Below are 15,619 nucleotides of genomic sequence, written 5' to 3'. Positions count from 1 at the left end.
ATGCCAGGTTCTCATACTCTGGTATTTCCTCATAATGCCGTATATGTTCATACTCCGGTGCACAGCCACTTGTAACAGATTTGCAAGGCAACGGAGATGTTGCCTCCCTGTAGAGCAGCTGGTCATCCAAAGACTCAGCTCTTGGTCCACTCATTGCACTGGTCTGGCCCCGAGACTTCTTCCTCTTCTTTTGGGATTCCAGACTGTAGTTATCTGCAGAATAGGCTTTGATGGGTTTATTTCTCTTCTCTTCATCTACCAACAAACCATGCCAATCATTTTCAATCCCTTTTCGCCTCGCACCTGAGGGGCTGCCTACAGTTGTGTCTCCAAGCTGGCTACTCTTCGACCATAATTTCTGAAAGTCATTCTTCATGAAACAGATGGACAGCTTCATGTTGAGCAACTTCTTTAAAGAGTTTTTCTTTTGAGAGTCTTTGCAAGGCTTAGTGCACCTTTCCATGTCCATGGCAGATAGTGATTTTGCTCTAGGCTTGGTCAGGACAGTGGAAGACTCACTACTTGAGGATATGGTGACAGACTTCAAGGATTCTGGGTTCCCTGAAAAGGGTAAGATAGGATGAGGTAATTTCCACACTGGCTTTTCTGAAGTCCGTTTAGGCATATCAAAGGAAGACGACATACCATGGTTTTGGGCACACAATTGTCGAAGGTGGTTTCTTTCTGGATCTTTCTCTGAATTTTTTTCTTCATTTGAGGGATAAGAACTTTTCTCCACAAGCTCCTCTGAGGCAGCCTTTTTAAGTACTCCTGCAGCAGGCAAGCTGTGTCTTTGAGGTTTTTTGGGGACAATTTTTGAAGAACTTTCATCTGTTATTGTAGATTCTTTTTGTGTTTGAGAGGCAGACACTCCCAGGTCAGGCGAGTATTTGTTGCAAGTTAATTTCACCTGCTTAGGCAGGCTCATAGATAGAGTACTGCATCTTGCAAAATTAGCCTCTTTGTCTACAGCAGGGAACATACTAGAACCATCTACTATTTTGCTGTCAGAACTCAAATTACAGTCTGTATTTAAAGGAGGTGTTACTTTTTCAGAAGAAGATGTTTCATGACACATGGCTTTCTGTGAATCAGCTAAGTTTTTTCTGTCACTGCTGCAGTCCACATTGAATTCACTTTGATTGCCTGGCTTCACTTTGCCCACCTGTTCCTGGTTATACAAAACATCTTGATAAACGACACTGATTTTATTATTTCTCAAACTATCTTCAGAAAGACAAGAAGAGTTACTCTCTAAATTCTCTGGTCCTTCAGTCCTTTCACTAGGAGCATCCACGTGCTTTTGGCGTAGCAGGCGAGCAGTGCGTGCCTTCCTGGGTTTCGGAGTTGGAAATTTGGGGGTATATGGTACTAAATGAATTTCTAAGAGACCATGGTCTTTGACTTCTGATTTCTTACTAACTCCATCTGAAGATAAAAAAGGACTTCTTTTACCATTTGCTAGAGCTTCTTGTTCAGATGAATGAAAGCAAATACTGTTTTTTTCACTGCTGTCCTGACCAGTTTCAAAATTTTGAAATTCATTACGAGGAAGTTGTAGGTGGCAATGGTGATCAGGAACTTTTTCAAAGCTGGACAGGGAAGGTGACAAGTCTGCAAATTCAATTCTGAATTGTCTGTTGGAATTACAGCAATCATTCATTTCTGGGTTGTCTGTGGATCTGTGTTTTTGTGGGGAAATAAAAGGTGACGTTCGTTTTGTTAAAACATCTTTAAGCTTCTCTTCTAGGATGCTTGCCTTTAAAACAACTCCACTGTGGCTCTTAACCGTTTCACCATTAGAATCACATTTACTCCTTGTTTTTATAGCCGGAGAGGATGCATCGCTTTTGCTATTTTCTAAATTTTCAGGCGTTTCTAAGGGCTCTAAGACAAGATGCTTTACACAGAGATTCTCTCTAGTCCCAAGCTTATGGATACACTCAGAACTGCAGGAACATATTGGTAAAATATAATCACTGCTCTGACGCCCTACGTTTTTGCAAGAAGAGTTGTTGGCACTTTCAGGTAATTCCTGTTTATGCTCTTCCAGGTTCACGATGATTTTCCTTGATGGTGACTGCCCGATTTCACAAACAGGTGAGCCCTTTGGAACTTTCGGTTTTGGAGCTATTGCTGGTTTGGTTTTCTTTGTTGACTGTGGAACACTAGAAATCACAATATCGGGTTTGGGTGCAACAGGAGGTGGAGCTGGCTTATTATTTGCCACCACTAACTTTGGCTTGGGGGCCACCGGTGGCTTCTTAATCTCTAGAAAGAAAATAATAATAATTTGATGAGAAAAAAACCAAAGACGATAAATGACTAAATTAGATAACTTTTAATTTTGACAACATGGTGAACTTTCATTTTACTATTTTTAATTGTGTTACATTGTATACAGTCAATATTAGTCTTGAAAATTTCTTAAATTGCCATTTATGTAACTTTGGGTATATTGTACATTCCTTAATAAATCCAATACAATTTTTCTTCTAACTTTGGAACAGATTACCATATCTGCAGACAACATTAAATGAAATAAATAATTGGTTTCTGCTTGGGGCCTGAATAGCAGGAGAAAGTACTTCTGCCATTCATTTCATTTACTAAGTACTTCATTTCCTTTACTAAGTACTGAGAGTTGAAGTTGTCTAAGTTACATGTAGAACACAACTCTTTAAGCTTTCATATGAAAGCAGTATTCTTCTACCTCGATAATATACAGTAAAGTTATATAAGTGCCTGTTATCTATAATCTAGATTACTAAACTCCCAAAACAATCTTAAAGAAATATAGAAATCAGAAACTTCCCAAACTTAAAACTAAAAAGTAATTTTTCTGTATTAGTGGAGGCTCATAATAAAGTTGATATTTCTCTGTGCAAGTGTTGTCAATTGGGAATTTTCATTGTAATCCTTCATGGAACTTCATTTTCAAAAATGTCACATGTCTAGGCTCTAGCCCAGGTCTAATCAATCAGTTTCTGGAGATAGAGCCTGGACATCTGTATTTCTTTTAGGTTCCACTGGGATTATGCTGTGTACCCTTCATTAATCACCACCATTCTAGTGCATTTAAAAGATGACAACTTCTAGTGTAGCAATTCTTCCTCGACATTATATAAAAAGTACTTAATGAGTACCTACGATACCTGCTAGACTTGTACAGACTTGCTCCTAGAAACCTTAAAAAAGCTTCACACGAAAGACCTATAAAATGAAAAGATACATACAGAGCCTGAACATCAGAGTTTTTTAAAGTTCTTTTAAGTTTTTCCACTTATACTGTCACTATCACCCAGTCGTACTTCCCCAAGAAGACGTGAGATAAAATGTATCTTGGAGACCACCTAGGAAGACCAGGTGCTATAGGCGTTAAAAAAATAAATAAAAATAAAAAACTTTAAATGAAAAAATTATGTTTGTTCCTCCAACAGGATCTAATGCTTAATAAAAACTTAATTTACTGAAAAAATAAAAATAAACCTTTCAAAATATGTACTGGATAATTACTAGAATACACAGAGGCTTTGATACTTCATTTGGTGATTAATTTCTTTTCTACAAAGGAAATTAGTCACAACACTGGGGAAGATATTACATGGAACTGAGTTAAAAAAAAAAAGAAAGAGTAGGGTGCTCTACTTCCTTTTACTAAACAAGGAAGAATGTCCCAAATCCCTAATATGTGTTTAATCAAGATCACATAAGAGATGCCTTGTCACTCAGCATGTTGTAATAAAGAAGATAATGAAATATTTTCAAAATAACAAATTCCCAAAGCTTTACCATTTCAGTTATCTATCCAATAAGCATGTTATTAGTTTTGCTTTGCTTTAGGCAGGAAAAAAAAAATGTAAAACACTTAAAAGCCTAATGATAAAGCTTGGTATAATAAATGATCTATTAAGTCTTACAAAAAAATATGAATGCCCTAGGCCTCTTCCCAACCTCCCATCTTACTAAAGATAATGGAAACTGACAGACTGTCATGTTGATTTCATTTCTGTAACCATTCTTAAAGCATCTTCCCTCAGGAATTTTTTTAAGGAACTTAAAAAAATCCATTTTACAAGTTGAAAAGAGTTACAGAGATTGACTGCACAGCAAAGTGAATGTACTTAATGCTACTGAACTGTAAACTTAAAAATGGTAAAGATAATAAATGTGTCAGGTATATTTTACTACAACCAAAAAAAGCAAAAAGAACCTAGCTCATCAAATTAATCTTTTACTTTCTGGTTCTTGCCGTTTTGTCAGAAGTTTCCAGGTCATTTAATCAATCAATTTTTGCTTTTTAAATTGTTTTTTAATCTCTGGTCCTAATTTTACTCTTTAAATGTGTTTTGTACATAAGTCTGCTTCCTACAGACATAAATCCCTATTCTCTTTAGTGTACTAGAAATTCAATTAACTACATATGAGCTGTGGTTGATTCCCAGTATTATGTACCTAATGCACTCAGCGCATACTCACTGAATTAAGTAAATAAATAGTGAACTCTGATTCACCATTGCTAGTTAACCATGTACTGGAGGAAGCCAATAACTAATTTGGAGAGCTGGCTAAGGTAATTGTGTGCCTTGTGCAGATGTGGCTACCTCAGTTTCCTTACTTGTGAATGAGAGAGCTGAACAGAACTCTTAATGCCTGTATGAGTCTGAGATTATAACTGAGATACTTGTTTCAGGAGAATCCTTATATTCTCTAGCCCCTTTGCCCTGTATGATTTATTTTCGGTATAATTTTGTCTCTAGCTCAAGAAGGCAAGCTTCACTGCAATGTCCTCAATGGTGAAAATAGGGCCCTGGGAATAGTAAGAGCTGTCACATAACAAATACCATTTAATAATGTCTCAGTAACGGAAATTTCTTTTTTAAAAAATCAATGTCCATTTTAATGCAGAATAATATTTTGAAAAGTTAGCGGGAATCAACTTCAACAGGATTACTGAGTAAGTCCTTATTAGTAGGAACAGGTGTTTGACTAAGTCATTGGTAGAGCAATATCTGAAATCGTTCATTATTATTATCATTATTTTTTCGTGGCTTTATTTTGAAAGAAACAGAACTCGAAAAATAATAAGCCATTATATTATGGCCTGCTCCAATGTCAAACTCTTGAAATAAGTACATGGTGTTTGGAAACGAATCCAACACCTTTGGATCTTAATACTGTATCAACAGTCAGACCCAAAGCTTTTTAGAGCAAAGCAGCAAATCTTTTGTTTACACAGCTGTTTGGTTCCAAGGAAAAATAAGGTAAGAAAGTAAAGAACCAGAATCATTTTACTATTACAAATATACTGTCATCTGTTACACACAGATGGCTGTGGTTCACCTGCACAATTTCTTAGCTATTGGACAAGCAAAGCACAAGCATTGAGACAGTAACCCTTACAAGTTCAAAAAGAGAAAATATATACCTATAGTTATCTCTCCTATTAAAAATATTGATTAGAATAATTCTAAAATCTCTACTATGAGCCAACTCTTTTACAGATGTAGCAAAACAAAGCAAGCTCTTCTGCAGCATACATATAACTTAGATGTTCCACAACATTGCTCTTATTTCCTTAATTTAAGACAGCCATTCCAAATACCACAGATTAGATTCCATATAAACATCCCCTCCCCCAATTGCAAATAATTTTCCTAAAGTTTTAATGAATTTGATTATTGTCCCAAAGAGCTTAAACAGCTTGCAAGAATAATGAAAACATAATTTTATGAGAATAGGATGAAATAAAACCCAGTTGTCATACATATTCTCTATTTAGACATGAGAAAGAATTAAAATAAATCTTAACAAATGGGTGAACAAAATACATAGTTAATGCTTCTCAGCAAGCCATGCTAAAAACCAACTAACTCAGCTAAACACAGGAAGTGTCCCTCTTAAAACACCACAAAAATGTCTGTGGATTTCTTTAATCATAAAGTTGATAAAATATAAAAATAGCTTGCATTATTCTAGAGTAATTCAAATAAAAGAATCATAAATTTCCAGACTGAGCCCTAGATCAGGTTTACATATTTAAATGTCAAATTAAATGCTTCTGTATCTGTTCATTATAAACTGTTAGGACTGGAATCGAAAACTGATACATATAAGGTATGAATATTTTAAATGTGTTTGACACTCCAAGAGAAGAGAGAGCTAAAATTGGCTGGAAGGATTTAAAAATTTCCAACCACTTTAAACTTAAATAAGACTAGTTCGGCAATAAAGAAAACTTGAACAAAGGTGAAGTACAGACATTTAGAATGAAATTAATTCACTTCGGGTAAGTAGAAACCTTCCTTTTGGTAAGGAAAAGAGTTTATAAATAACATAACTTCAACAGTCGTATGATAACATCTCCTATACATAAATATAACATCAAAAAGGAAAGATCCACATTTTTTTTTTCAGGAATATTTCATTCCTAGCTTTCTTATTCCTATTGGCTAACTTCTTCTCTAGTTAGCTGTAATCTGATTACACCTAGCAATGCAACACTCCAATATATCTAGGCTTTAGAAATAGTACAAATCAGAACATTTAGAGTGCTGTTTGACAGTTTCAAGTTGCAGAAATTTAAAACAAATGCCAAGTAAAGCAAAGAAAATTTAATCTGATACTTAAGTGCTGATTCTAGAAGCAACTTTGAGAGATAACTTTACACTATTTTACTATAAAATTTCTAATGGCAGTTTCTTTCGATGCGGACAAAACAAAGAAAAAATCTTAATACTTAACACATTAAACTGTGGTTTAAAAATTAACTTATGTTCTTATAAAGTGAATTTAACACCACTTTATAGTATTTATTTTAAAAAATAAGAACTGTTCCTTAAAAATGTTTAGAAACACAACGTCCAGAATTGCTCAAAATCCACACAAAGGTAAACACAGACTTTGTCATTTGGATGAAAGGAAAGGACTATGAGAGGCAGGCGGAAAATACGGCTTTGTTTACACTAACCAGGTAGAAATAGAAAAAAAATCCATAAAATATTAGGTGAAGATGAGCAAAAAACTGCCATCGGCAATGCTACTACTCTCTACTTCTCAGGTAACAGAGAAAACCACCAGGATAGGAGTAACAATGTTTAAATCTCTTTATCTATTAAGCAATTAAGGGTCAGAGTTTCCAGTCGATACTAGATTGAAGGCGACTCAGCACAGTCGCCGAGTTAAACACTCCGGGAACACTGCCCTTTCCTAGAATAACAGATTTCTTAACATGGGAATCTAAACTATTTTCACATGCAAAGGCAAAGTCGCTCAAATTTTAGGAGAGACAAACGTACTCTTTATATTTCGAATTTCACCTGGTGCAAAGAGCCCCCAACACAGGTCTCCTTTTAAAGGCAGGTCCCAATAGATAGACGATTTCCAAACAGCCTCTTTTGGCAGGAAGGGACACGAAAATGCAGCAGCAAACGCCGTCTGCTCCGCACTTGCCACAATTCTCGGGAAAGGTAGAGGAAACACCGCTAACCCACCCCAGAGGAGAAAGTTGCTCCGGAGCCCGAGACTAGCTGCGCTCGCTACCAACTTTCCGGCGGCAGCGCGAGCGCCGTCACTTACCGGCGGCAGAAGTCATGATTCCCCCACGCAGCTCGCTTCCCTGGTCGCTTCCCTCAATCCGTGCTTCCCTTACAGTCCATTGTTTCAAGAGTTTGGGCAGAAAAGAAAAGTCGCCGCAGCGCCCACATTCCGTCCGGTGGCCCCCCCCCGGCGCAATCTGAGCGCTGCACAAAGGATGCGGCGGGCTCCAGGGACCCCACGGCGTTGCCAGGCGCGAGCCGCAGGCGGCGGGCGCGAGCCGTGCTCACTGCGGCTCCGCCGGCGCGTGCCCGTCTCGAGCTCCAAAAAAAGCTGTGCTCCAGGCGCCCCCTGCCAGTCGCAGCCATAAAAGGCGGACAAAAGCCACAGCCTCCTCCAATCAGAGGGCTCGAGCTTCATTTCGCTCCCGCCCATCCCTCCCACAGGCGCATCCTCTGCTCCAATAAGTGGGTCTGAAAAGGGGGCGTGAGCTGCAAGGCATGCTGGGAATTGCAGTTTTCTGGACCCAGGAGACCTGCAGAAGCCGGAGCCTGGGTGCTGCCGGTTCCCCCGCCCTCATTTCCCATCGTGCTGAGGCGGGTGGCATGGCGGAGAAGGATGACACCGGAGTTTGACGAAGAGGTGGTTTTTGAGGTAAGGAGAAAATGGCGGTGGGTGTGGATTGCCTTTGTTTAAGAGAGACGAGGGGGAAGGCGAGGAGGCAAGGCGAAGGGCCGATCCCGGGGCGAAGGATCTGGTGACGTTCCTGCCAGCCTCGGTTACGGAATCTCGGCGATTTCTAGGCCTAGTGTTGGCTGCAGCCTGACAGGTGTAGCCCGAGACGCCCTCTCCGCGGCAGACACCGCCTCCAGCGGGCCCAGAATTCCCAGTCAGGGCAGTGGATGAGAGCCCTGCCGTTCCTTCCCCGGGGACCGATGCTTCTCAGGGGACTGCTCCTGGCTGGGGCGGGACCCAGTGCGTTTTGGATACTCATCAATACAACTTAGCCTTCCTTTTTCGTCCTTGATTTTTTGGATCATTAGGTCCCAGTGCTTAGGTCCCTGTTCCTGATCGAGGCGTGGCCTTCGGAATGAAGGCAGCAGGTGCCAGTTTTCTAACAAGGTTTAAAATATGTGCGGGATGGGGGGGACTACTGTGAGTGGTAGGGGCCAGGGCATCTCAGCATCTAGGTTCAATTCTTTTGTCCTTTGCTCTTGCGCTAAGTGTAGCCAGTTCTTCGACTCAAGGCGTGAGTGCTTTTGTGTGGGACTATTTTAAGACGTTCTCTGCCATCTTGAATGGAAAAAAAAGGGGGGAGGGCGAGTGTTTTTGTTGCCATTTATCTATCAGACACAGGTGAAAACTCACCACCCCTATATAGGTGTCTTGAGTATATGTTGTTTTACATTCACGCATCCAACTATATTTTAAGATTTTTTAAAAAAGATATGGCCCATTCCGTACAATGGGAGAGCTAGGCATTAAACAACACAGAATGGTAAATGTTGAAATATGTTCAAACTGTCGTTGGAGGATTGATTTGGAAACCGCTGTTTGTTTTTGTTAGCCTCCGAGAAGCTACGCCCAGTAAATGATATTGGAGGTGAATCTTGAACTATGAAGCGGATTAGGAAGACAGAAGGAAGAAAATGCATTACAAAGAGAATAGAGTATGCCAAGGTTGGGAGGAGTAAAAATACCTGGTGTGGATTTTTCAGGGGCTTGAGTGTGGGAGGGTCACTATATAAAGTGGTTTGATGTGGCTAGAGTGTAGAAGTGGTGGAAGATAGGGGCTGTTTTTCCAAAATGAGAAGTCTGGATGCGAGGAGCTCACTAGGGAAGACAAGCGCCTGAATTTTGGAAATGAGAGAGGGAGTCATGGAATATTGTAATGGCTTGCACAAATACTTCTCAGGTAAAATCGAAAAAACAGTTACAAATTGAGAGTGGGAGCAAAAGGAGAGACAAAAATCTAGGTTGCTTAGATTTCTAGAGTAAGGAAATCTGGGCAGATGTTATTTTTTTAACCATATTTTTTAGATTTCTAAACATAATAGTAATAAATACTCTAAGAACACTTAACTGTAGAAAATGAGCCACAAAATTAAAATTACCCATTATCCTAGCATCCAAAGATGGCCACTATTAACATTAGAGTATGTGTTTTTCCAGATTTTTCTATGCAAATAAACCTTTAAGTATGGGATTTTTTTTAACACAAAAGATATACCGCATAGAATTTCGTATGTTTTTCACCTAAATTTATCATGAGTCTCTTCCTATTCATTACTCTTTGAAAACATTATTAATTAGTGAATATCCCATCATGTGTATGTATCATAACATAACCATTTTACCATTATTGGATAATTATATTGTTTCGAGATACTATTGTAATCAACACTGACATAAATCCATCTTTAATTGCAACTCTGAATTTTCCTTAGAATAATTTCTAGAAGGGAAATTAGTGGGTGAAAGGACGAACATTTTTTTAAGACTTACGTAGAAAGATTATACCAATTCATGTTTTCATTAGGAATAAGTGTATTAGTTTCACCAGATCCTCAGCAACAGCCTTATTAGTTTCATTAGTTTCCTTTAATCTTCGCTAACTTGCTAGGAAAAAATAGCATTCCATTGTTCTAATTTACATTTTGTGCATTTATTGGAGCCACTTTTCTTGCTTGAGCATTTCTTTTTTTATTTTTTACCCATTTCTCTATTGGATGTTAACTTCTTAAAAATTGTCTTGCATGATTTCTTCATGTTACCTGCAGAAAATTTTTTCCAGCTTGCTATTTGATTCATTTGCCCTTGTGTCATATGCATTAATTTTTATTGCAACATAATATTCATGAGAAAAGTGCATAAATCATAAATGTGCAGATTGATGAATTTTCACATGTGAACACACCCCTGTAGCAAGCACTCAGATCAAGAAATTGAACATCACCAGCACACCAGCTCTCTTTCTTTCCTTCAGTCACTTCTCTCCACCCCAAGGATAACCACTATTCAGAGTTATAATAACTAACTTACATTAGCTTTATCTATTTTTATAGTGTAGACACTGCAATTCCATTTGTATATGCTCTTTTTTGTCTGGCTTTTTTTTTTTTCTTTCTGGTTTTGTTTGTTAGATTCATCCATATTGTCATGTGACAATATTTTTATTTCTCCATAGTATTCCATGTGATTATATGACAGTTTTTAAAATTCATTCCACTGGTGATGGTCTTTGGGTAGTTTTCAATTTGCGACTATTGTGAGTAGTGCTACTGTGAACTTTTTAGTATATGTGTTTGTTGAACACATTTCTGTTGGATACATACTTAGAAGTGGAATTGCTGAGTCATAGGAAATGCATATGTTTTCCTTTTGTAGATATTGCCAAATGTTATTCCAAATATTGTACCAATTTATACTACTACCAGCAGTCTCCAGGTCCTCTATATCCTCAACAACATTTGCTAATTTCAGTCTTTCTTTTTATCATTCCGATGGGTGTATATCTCCTCTTGGCTTTAATTTGCAGTTCTCTGATAAAAAAAAAAAAAAAAAAAATGAGTCTTTATGTGATTATGAACCCATATGTCCACTTTTGTGAAGCCAATTCAAAGTTTTTTTGCATATTTTTCTATTGGGTTATCTGTTTTTCTTACTGATTTGAAGAAGCTCTTACATATGATACACTTTGATATATATGATACACTTTGCTGGATACACTGTACCTCAAATATCTTATTTCAGGAAAGGGATGGGAAGCTATCTGACTCATTTAGAAGGCAAGCAATAAAAATGCTCATGTATCGGAAGATTTATTGCAAAGATGTCAGGTCTCCCCAAATTAATCTATAGATTCAAAGCAATCCCAATCAAAATCTTAGTAGGTTTTTTTTTAAAAAAACAAAACAAAACAAAACTGAAATTGACGGGCTGATTCTAAAATTCATTCAGAAATACAATTGACCAGAAATAGCCAAAGCAATCTTGAAGGAAAATAAAGCTTCAGGGTTTTTAACTAAGACCTATTATAAAGTTATGGTAATTAAAATAATGTAGTATTGTCACAAGAATGGTCTAATTGACAATGGAAAAGAGAGTATCTAGAAGCAGAGGCACATATACAAGATATCCTGTTTTATGACAAAGGCAACATTGTAGTTCAATGGGGAATGGAAGGTCTGTTCAGTAAATGCCAGGTTAAATGGACAGCCATGTGGGAGAAAGAAATTTATTGACCTTTATTTGGTACCATACAAAAATCGGTTCCAGATGAATGGTAGATCTAAATGCAAAAGGTAAAACAAAGCTTTTAGAGAAAATATCTGTATGCCCTTAGACCTCTTTTAAGCCCTAAGCATAAAAGAAAAAGGTTTAATCGAATTATAATAAAGGTAAGAGCTTTTGTTCATTGAAAGACACTATTAAGAGATTCTTGCTGAAGACAGGCCAGAGTGGTTAGACATCATCTGGGGGTTAGTAGAAGATGAGGAACCCCATATTGAGGGTGATCAGTTGTGGAGGATGGGAGACTTGCCAAAACGATCTAGCAAGATTCTTATTAATCTGTGCAAGAAAGTACACAGATGGGCTTAAGAGAAGAAGGTTCTGGAGCCTGGCTAAAGTTTGGTCCAGCAAATAAATCTTTCTTCAATACTCAGGGGAAAATTCTAACTCCCCAAGGTGGCTTAGAATTCAAAATTAAATACTATCTCAATTGGGGGTGAGGGAGCTATAAGCCTCTTAGAGGAGAATACGTTATTTTAAGGAAATATGAATGAATGGACCCTTGGAGGAATACATGGGACATGTGATAGTCTGTGACAAAGTTTGTCTGGGTGGGTAGATTTCTGGCCTCCTTTCCTGTGATAACAGTCAATCTTCCCTGGTTGATGAAACTCCGGAGAGGGTATTTTGTGACAGTTCCTTTTGGAAGATCTATCTTAAGGCAATAAGGGAAGTTCAGTGAAAGCCTCTCTCTGAATTTTCTGTTTTTCAAGTACCTACAGCTCAAAGTAATATGCCAAAGTGGCATATTTGGGAGTGGTATATTCTGCTACTCTTTAGGAATGACCTGTTTCTCGAAGGTATAGCTAAATTGGTCCTTAAACTATCTAGGCCATTGCTGGAGATAAGGGGAATGGATGCTGGTCCACCAATTCCATTCCTTTTATGGTTATCGCTCAGTTTCAGTTTTCTATTTTGGGAGATATTTTGATAGTTTTTCTTTTTTAATTCTGAAAGGCAATGTAGTATAGTTAAAGTAGACTCTGGAGCTGGACAACATAGGGAATCCTCAGTTCCACTATTTATTAGTTAATGTAACTTTGAGCAATTTATTTAACTTCTCTGTATTTCAGTTTTCTCAATATTAAATAGGAATAGCAGTACCTATCTCTTAGAGCAGTTGTGAATATTAAACGATTTAATATAAGGGAAGTACTTAGATGAGTGCCTGGAACATTGTAAGCATTCAGTAAATGTTAGCTATTAAATTTTTTCAGAAAATTGCTTTTTACCCACATTTTCAAAATTATTGGTGTACTCTTAGTAGTTCCTCAGTTTTTAGTTTCATAGCACTAATTAGATCTTACTATGTTTATTTATGCCCTCTCTGTTTATGTTACATGGATTTGACACAATATTGACTTACCAGATAGATTTTTCAAATAACTAGTTACTGGTTGTGTTTGATCAGTTCACTTGAATGTGTTTATGCTTAAAATTTTTTTAATTTTTAAATTTCTACTTTTCTACTTTCTATAATTTCCTTTCTTCTGCTTTATATGTGTTTATTTTAATGTCCCTCCCCCCCAGCTTCCTGAGCTAAAGACTTAAGTACTGAAAATAATGTGGAAGGTTATAAATTTTCCTGTTAGTACTGCATTGGCTATATCATGAGTTTTAAAATGGAGTTTGTGTCACGGTTTTGTAATTTCCATTTTAATTTCTTCTTTAGCCCATGATTTATTTAATATCCAGGTGTTTGGGTAAAGGATCAATGTTATTGTTAGTGATGATTTTTCTCCCATATGCCCCTCTAGACCCATAATTCCACCCTAGTCATTATGGAATGCATCACCTATATTCCGTTGTCCTGTGGATACCATTTGTTTTCACCCAGTGAGAAGGACCTGCAAATCCAAGGTTTCTAAGTCTGTTCAGGCTGCTATAACAAACATATCATACATTGGGTGGCTTATAAACAAGAATTTATTTGTCACAGTTCTAGAGGCTGGAAAATCTAAGGTTAGGGTGCCAGTATGGTCATTCTGGTGAGGACCTGCTTCCTGGTCTATAGAAGGTTGTCTTTTCCCTGTGTCTTCACATCAGCATAGGGTAAGGGAGCTCTCTGGGATCTCTTTTAAAGGGACTGATTCCGTTCTTGCAGGCTCCAAACACATGACCTTGTCACCTCTCATAGGCTCCACCTTCAAATACCGTCACATTGGAGATTAGGTTTCAACATGAATTGTGGGAGAGCACAAATATTCAGTCTATAGCGAGAGGTTAGAAGAGAGTGTACTGGAGAGGTATTTATCCTCCTCGTTGTCTCCCTGCCAGGCTACCATTCGGTGGTGATTGTGTTCCTGTACCTAAAACCACAACTCTTGTTGGGGGACTTCTTTAGCTTCGGTGACACTGCTTCTTTCCCTTGGCCTTTAAGCCTTTGGTAATAACGTCTCGCTGTTGCTAGTCCTTGGGCCTTCCACTACCCCTGTTGGTTGCCTCAGCCCAGCTTACAGCATTGAAAATAAATGGTTATTTCATTACATTAAACTCTTTCAGTTACTCCTTTTAAGTATGCCATCCATCTATTTCTTGCAAAGTCTTCCTGCAAGATAACTTCCTTGGTTAACTATTTTGCTGCCCCTGTTCTGTTTTCTAGGATTAACTCTGGTCCATTTTCATCCATGGCCTCTGGTTTTGCTGAGGACTATTCTTTATCTCTTAGTGCTTCAGAACCTTGAATGAAATGGATGTTAAAGTATATCCTTCTTGGTTACACACTTTTCACAGTCCAATTCCTGCCAGTGCGGGTCTGGGCCTAAGAGCACTTTAGATAGAGGCCGAATGATTACAGGTTTTTGTAGGATTTTGGTTTCTTTGGCAGTGTAGTTCCTTGAAATGTAGTGAGTCTGCTTCTAGGCAGTTTCATATACAAGTAACCATCACAAAGAGCCCATTTAGACATAGTTCTTAAATCTGAAATCTGTAGATTACTTATTGGTTCTGTTTTGGATCTTTTCTCCCTCTCATTCAACTTAATGGCAATAGCCCTGACCATCTGCAATAAGAGGCTTGGGTGAAGAGGCATCTCCCTTAATCAGATCTTAACAGCTCAGCTGGTTCCCATTATTTTGGAAAGGGACTTGGGAAAAGCTAGAAGCCACCTTCTTATTTTCTGCCTTTCGACATTTCCAGCCATGAGAATCCTATCTTTCTCCCCGCCCCCTACCCCCAAACACCGCTTTCAGTCAACTTCAATCTCCAGCCACAGGCAGAGCTTTCTTTTTCAAAGCCAAAAGTTTATCGGGCGTGTTTTCCAAGGTATTGCAATACAATGGCAATAGTTTTATCCATTTGGCTATAGTGGATCATCAGCCTTTTAGTTTGCAATACGTTTACCTTGCCATCTACCACTTATCTGGTAAGCCAGTGCAACATATTTCAGTTTTTGCTAAGTCAGACCTACTAGATAACAAGTACTATATCAGCCATAGATCTTAGTGCAGAAAACAGAAACCCCTCTATCTGCTATAAACAGGAAAAAATTTAATACAGGGAATTAGTGGTTAGAATATTGTTGGGAGGTCTAGAGGATCAAGTTCTATCAAGCTGTTAACACTCATTAAGTGAAGAACACATGATCATGATTACAGCTACAATCCAAGAATCAGGAGCCATCACAACATCTGCCTCTCAATAACCTACAAAGCTGGTACAGTGGTACTGGAACTCAGAATCTAGCCACTGTCTCTACCACAGCTGCCTCTGCATTACCAGGAAGCTGGAGAATACATGTTGGAAGACTGCTTTAGAAACATTCTGCATCCACAGCTTTGTTTAGTAGCGC

At 38.1% G+C, this 15,619-nt stretch overlaps 2 protein-coding genes across 12 annotated transcripts in view; one reads left to right on the top strand and one right to left on the bottom strand.

Annotated features, from left to right (window-relative positions):
• The window catches only part of FGD6 (FYVE, RhoGEF and PH domain containing 6), a 98,896-nt gene extending 91,043 nt beyond the window's left edge, over positions 1 to 7,853 (bottom strand). The window contains 2 exon segments of the mRNA XM_006914602.3: positions 1 to 2,271; positions 7,579 to 7,853. The exon segment at positions 1 to 2,271 is cut by the window's left edge and continues 15 nt beyond it. Coding sequence (XP_006914664.1) covers positions 1 to 2,271; positions 7,579 to 7,594 — 2,287 coding nt within the window. The 5' untranslated portion in view covers positions 7,595 to 7,853.
• A 202-nt stretch (positions 7,854 to 8,055) lies between these two features.
• The window catches only part of VEZT (vezatin, adherens junctions transmembrane protein), a 57,878-nt gene continuing 50,314 nt past the window's right edge, over positions 8,056 to 15,619 (top strand). For all 11 annotated transcript variants that reach the window (XM_006914601.3, XM_025048657.1, XM_006914600.3 and 8 more), the window contains exon 1: positions 8,056 to 8,190. In XM_006914601.3, coding sequence (XP_006914663.1) covers positions 8,155 to 8,190 — 36 coding nt within the window. In that variant the 5' untranslated portion in view covers positions 8,056 to 8,154. The remainder of the gene's footprint in view (positions 8,191 to 15,619) is intronic.

This window comes from Pteropus alecto, unplaced genomic scaffold (assembly GCF_000325575.1).
Source record: "Pteropus alecto unplaced genomic scaffold, ASM32557v1 scaffold94, whole genome shotgun sequence".
Lineage (NCBI taxonomy): Eukaryota > Metazoa > Chordata > Mammalia > Chiroptera > Pteropodidae > Pteropus > Pteropus alecto.
Note: the sequence above shows the minus strand (reverse complement) of the source record. Positions and strands in the feature narration are given on the sequence as shown.